The sequence below is a fragment of the Sturnus vulgaris genome, chromosome 2 (genome assembly GCF_052056855.1).
Source record: "Sturnus vulgaris isolate bStuVul1 chromosome 2, bStuVul1.hap1, whole genome shotgun sequence".
In the NCBI taxonomy this organism is placed as follows: domain Eukaryota; kingdom Metazoa; phylum Chordata; class Aves; order Passeriformes; family Sturnidae; genus Sturnus; species Sturnus vulgaris.
The window spans coordinates 114,707,646-114,713,371 of record NC_142244.1 but is presented as its reverse complement, the minus strand read 5'-3'; the positions used below and the strand labels follow the sequence as shown (position 1 = coordinate 114,713,371).

The 5,726-nt window shown below is 46.3% G+C and overlaps 1 protein-coding gene across 1 annotated transcript in view; it reads left to right on the top strand.

The window, feature by feature from the left end:
- The window catches only part of LOC106855755 (uncharacterized), a 7,681-nt gene extending 3,454 nt beyond the window's left edge, over nt 1-4,227 (top strand). Inside the window, exons 4-8 of the mRNA XM_088159358.1 lie at nt 16-752; nt 2,629-2,883; nt 3,240-3,352; nt 3,664-3,883; nt 4,058-4,227. Coding sequence (XP_088015484.1) covers nt 16-752; nt 2,629-2,883; nt 3,240-3,352; nt 3,664-3,883; nt 4,058-4,227 — 1,495 coding nt within the window. The remainder of the gene's footprint in view (nt 1-15; nt 753-2,628; nt 2,884-3,239; nt 3,353-3,663; nt 3,884-4,057) is intronic.
- Nucleotides 4,228-5,726: the final 1,499 nt, after the last annotated feature.

Sequence of the window (5,726 nt, the reverse complement as noted above, 5' to 3'; positions counted from 1 at the left end):
ATCTGTGACTCCCAGCCCACAGCAGAGCAGCACCAGCAGCACCCCTGAGACACCCCTGGCCACCACAGCACTGGTGTCCTCTCCATCCTCCTCTGGTGCCATTATGGACACGGAGACCACTGTGAGCAGCCCAGCTGCCATCACACCCAGCACCAACCCAGAACCTTCCAACTCTGGCACTTCTCCTGGGGGCTCCTCATCTGTGACTCCCAGCCCACAGCAGAGCAGCACCAGCAGCACCCCTGAGACACCCTTGGGCACCACATCCCAGCCACCCACAGCACTGGTGTCCTCTCCATCCTCCCCTGTTGGTGTTACGAGTGCTCAGCTCCCAGCAGAGCCCATGACACAGGGCACAGCCACTCCCAGCCCTGTGGCTTCCACCTCCAGCACCTCTCTTGCCCCAGGTACCACCGAGGCCAGGCTTTCACCCTCTCTGAGCAGCAGCACGGAGACATCAACAGCTCAGCTCACCCCCACAGCCCTCACCCAGGGACAGCCCCCGCTGGGGGTGACAGTCACTCCATCTCCCACGGGGAGCCCTTTGCCTCCTGTCACCATGGCCTCTGTGGGCAGCAGTGCCACGACTCCTCCTGGAGAAGGGGACAGCTCCACCGTGAACCAGGGGATCACAACAGCTGAGCCCACTGCCAGGACCTCCCATTCCCTCCCTTCCACTTCCTTGGCAATGCCATCCACGACGAACCTTAGTACATCAACATCTGTTAATCCTTCTTCTACTGGAACTTGCTGTGAGTATTTTAACACAGGATGCTAAATTTATTTTCCTCTATTTTTGGAAGAATTGAGTGTAATTTTCTTTCATTATTGGCATTTTTGTTGGAATTAGAGCTTTTTATGATGTCTTTTTTTTTAAGCTGGGAATTTAATCCAGGAATATGAATCCCTGCATCTATCTATTTTCTGAAAAGCTGAAGTTCCTGTCTAGAGTTGTTTTTGAAATGATACACCTTGTGTTAGGCAGTGCCACGGGGGTAAAATGCTATGTAGTTATGCTGCATGGGCCAAGTTATGTCAACGGGAAGTTTTGTTGGTTTTTATTGGTTTTTGTTGGTTTTGTTGATCTTGTTCTTGAAATTTCCTTTTATGCAATACTTGAGTTCCTTCTCTGGGAGAATCCAGATGAATTTTTTTCTTTTTTTTTTTTTGCTAATTCGATTCCCATTTTTTTTCAATACAAATTCTTTTCTAGTGTAACTTTTCGCCAAAGGGCTATCTGCCCATATTCAAAGAATACACAGTAATGAACCTTTTGTCATTTTTCAGTGGATAAAAAAGTAAAGACAGAAAAGAGGAGAACGCAGCTTTTTTGTACTCTGCACCCAAAAAACAAAGGCAGCATGACTTCCACTTTTAGTGCATAACAGAATTCTTCAAGATCTATTAGTCCAAGGGGTTTATCCTCCCCCTGGATCACAGTGCTCACAGAAAGCAGTAGGAGATATGCACACACGCACACAGTGAGGTACAGCTTGGTCTTTGACAATGGCTCAGTAGCCAAGGACAGCCCAGTGGCGAGTGGCTCCTCAGGGGTCACTCCTGGGACTGGCCCCGTGTCGTGTCTTTGTGGGTGACATTGACAGCAGGATTGAGGGCACCCTCAGCAAATCTGCTGATGACACCACGCTGTGTGGTGCAGTTGACACTGTGGAGGAAGGGATGGCATCCAGAGGGGCCTGGCCAGGCTTCAGAGGTGGCCCCTTGTGAACCTCCTGGAGTCCAGTGAGGCCAAGTGCAAGGTCCTGCACATGGGTTGGGGCAGTGCCAAGCACAGTCATGGGCTGGGCATGGATGGGCTGAGAGGACCCCAGAGGAGAAAGGCTTGGGGGTGTTGGTGGATGAAAAGCTTGGCATGACTTAACCATGTGCCCCTACAGCCTAAAAAGCCAAAAGTGTCCTGGGCTGCATCCAAAGCACCGTGGGCAGCAGGGGAGGAGGGATTCTGCCCCTCTGCCCTGTCCAGGTGAGACCTCACCTGCAGAGCTGCCTCCATCCCTGGGATCCCCAACATGAGAAATACGTGGAGCTGCTGGAGGAGGTCCAGAGAAGGTCACAAAGATGCTCAGAGGGCTGTGACAGCTCTGCAGTGGAGACAGGCTGAAAGAGCTGGTGCTGTTCAGCCTGGAGAAAGCTCCAGGGAGCTTTCTGCTTTTCCCCCTTCCAGTATCTAGAGGGGACCTACAAGATGGACTTTGTGCAGGGGCACGCAGTGACAGGACAAACAACTTTTAACTGAAATAGGGCAGGGCTAGGGTAAATAACAGGAAGAAAATCTTCCCTGTGAGGGTGGTGAGGCCCTGGTACAGGCTGCCCACAGAAATTGTGGATGCCCAGTCCCTGGAAGTATTCAAGGCCAGGTTGGACAGTGCTTGGAGCAACCTGGAATAGTGGAAGGTGTCCCTGGAGATCAGAACCAGATGATTTTTAAGCTGCCTTCCAATCCATTCTGTGATTTTGTGATATGATTCTACATTTCGTATCTTAATAAAAACGTTGCAGAGACTTCAGTATTTCCCTAGGCTGTCAGTTTCCCATTAATACGTTGTTCCCTAGAGACACACAGACTATAACTCCGTGTTTCACAAGAACTTCCTTTTTGCTTTCCAGCTCCTGTCACTTTGTCCATCCAGATGCAGAACGTGACCAGTACGATGATACAGTTCAGCTGGAACCCTCAAGGTGGCACAGCAGACAGTCTTTACACAGTGAGGCTGCTGAGAAAATCGGGAGAGATGGAGGAGAGAATCCTAAATGAAACAAGCACTGCATTTGAAAATCTGACTTCTGGTCTTCAGTACCAAATATCCGTGGATGTTTCAACGTGCTCTAAGAATGTCAGTACCTCCTTGACAGTTCAGACAGGTATTTCCTCTGGAATTTTTTCCTTTTCTGTTAGCAAACTAACACATTCATGGCCTGAGCATGAAGCCCTTTTACACTGAGCACCTACCTGGACATGAATAAGCTACATATTGAAATGAATAGGCAAAAGGAGGCCAAACTTAAAGTCAGACTGCAAATTTTTCACGGGGCTAAAATCCAGAGACTCACTTGTCCTGCTGCCAAATTTAAAACTTTACTGAGCTAGAATCACAGTGGTTCAATGTTCTAGCCTCTCCCAGTTCTATGCACTTTAATTCCCAATTCTTAATTAGCTGAGAAACCATTTTTAAACGATAACTTAATTTTGTCTGGTTATTCTTCCATAGCTGCTGAAGCTGCTCAAGTCTACAGTGGAACCACTAGGATTACCAATGAAGATTTCAAGGCTGAATATGAGAACAAATCAAGTACAGAATTTAAGGAGTTTGAAAATAAGTTCATTATGGAGGTATTTTTCTTAAAAATTCTAAACTAAAATTTTATTTTCTGCTGAGCTTTTCTTAATGTAAATAAACATGAGGCTCTGGGTATGAATATCTTAAATGTGGGTGGGAAACATTATGTGATGCTTAGAAATGAAGAAGAAGTAATTTTTCATTTATATTGTTGTCCTCTGTGGCCCTGATTTAAATGAAATTCTGTCTGGAAGTTATATACATTCTCCTGCTATGAGAGCTGCTTTTAACTGAGTTGTGGCTAGCATATTACTATATGTTAAAGAAGAAAAATAGATAGTAACTTAAACCTTTCACTTTGCAGATAACAAAACATCTGCCACAGAAGTTACAAGAATTAAAAAATGAAGAAAAATTACGTATTGTAATCAAAAGCATCAAGCAAGGCAGTGTGATTGTGCAATTTGACATTGTGTTGGATGTTGGACAAAATATAACAAAACTAGAGATTTCAGATGCTTTTACAGAGGCCCTTAACAGGAGCACAGAATTTGTTGTTGATCCTCAAAATACTTCTATAGAAGGTATGAATTTGTTCATCACTGTGAGTTTAAGCAGTAGTGTGTATTTTTCACTGGTGGCAATGTCTGGTGAATTGGGATTTGGGTGGGGAAAGGCAAATGGCACTTGGTTTACCTCTTTTTCCAATACTGACTTTAATCTTTGTTCTTCTTGTGTTTTGTTTAACTCCACTGTAGCAAGGAATAGCTGTGAGCCAGGTTTCAATGACTGTGACCAAAATGCTACCTGCACCCCTGAAGGAGCCACTTATTCCTGTCAGTGCAACAAAGAATTCACTGATCTGAGTTCCCAGGTTCCAGGGAGAGTTTGTCAGCAGGATCTACCTTCACATAACTGCTTTTTATAAGTTATAAAACCCAACACAAACCTTAAAAAAATTGCATATAAGGCCTTTTCTCTTCCCTGACCCTCCTTAGGCAATATCTTACTATAATTATGTACACTGGCCTGGGAAGGATTGGATTTTATGTGGTACCACAGTTAACTATTTAGGCAAACAATAGAAACATGCTTTCTGGGCTTGTTTTTTGGAAGTCGTTTATGAAAATAAGAAGCATAAACTTGGTCTACTTCAAGATAAATTCTACTCACTGCCTCCAAATTTCTATTTCACAGAATACAGAACTCCAGCTCCTCCAAACAACACCACCACCAGTACACCTGGAACAGGATCCACAACTTCAGCCCCTCCAAACACCAACACCACCAGTACAACTGGAACAGGATCCACAACTCCAGTTCCTCCAAACACCAACACCACCAGTACAACTGGAACAGGATCCACAACTTCAGCCCCTCCAAACACCAACACCATCAGTACAACTGGAACAGGATCCACAACTCCAGCTCCTCCAAACACCAACACCACCAGTACAATTGGAACAGGATCCACAACTTCAGCCCCTCCAAACACCAACACCATCAATACAACTGGAACAGGATCCACAACTTCAGCCCCTCCAAACACCAACACCATCAATACAACTGGAACAGGATCCACAACTTCAGCCCCTCCAAACACCAACACCACCAGTACAACTGGAACAGGATCCACAACTCCAGTTCTTCCAAACACCAACACCACCAGTACAACTGGAACAGGATCCACAACTTCAGCCCCTCCAAACACCAACACCACCAGTACAACTGGAACAGGATCCACAACTCCAGCCCCTCCAAGCACCAACACCATCAATACAACTGGGACAGGATCCACAACTCCAGCCCCTCCAAACACCAACACCACCAATACAACTGGAACAGCATCCACAACTCCAGCTCCTCCAAACACCAACACCACCAGTACAACTGGAACAGGATCCACAACTTCATCCCCTCCAAACACCAACACCACCAGTACAACTGGAACAGGATCCACAACTTCATCCCCTCCAAACACCAACACCACCAGTACAACTGGAACAGCATCCACAACTCCAGCTCCTCCAAACACCAACACCACCAGTACAACTGGAACAGCATCCACAACTCCAGTTCCTCCAAACACCAACACCACCAGTACAACTGGAACAGGATCCACAACTTCATCCCCTCCAAGCACCAACACCACCAGTACAACTGGAACAGGATCCACAACTTCATCCCCTCCAAGCACCAACACCACCAGTACAACTGGAACAGCATCCACAACTTCATCCCCTCCAAACACCAACACCACCAGTACAACTGGAACAGGATCCACAACTCCAGTTCCTCCAAACACCAACACCACCAGTACAACTGGAACAGGATCCACAACTCCAGCTCCTCCAAACACCAACACCACCAGTACAACTGGAACAGCATCCACAACTCCAGTTCCTCCAAACACCAACACCACCAGTA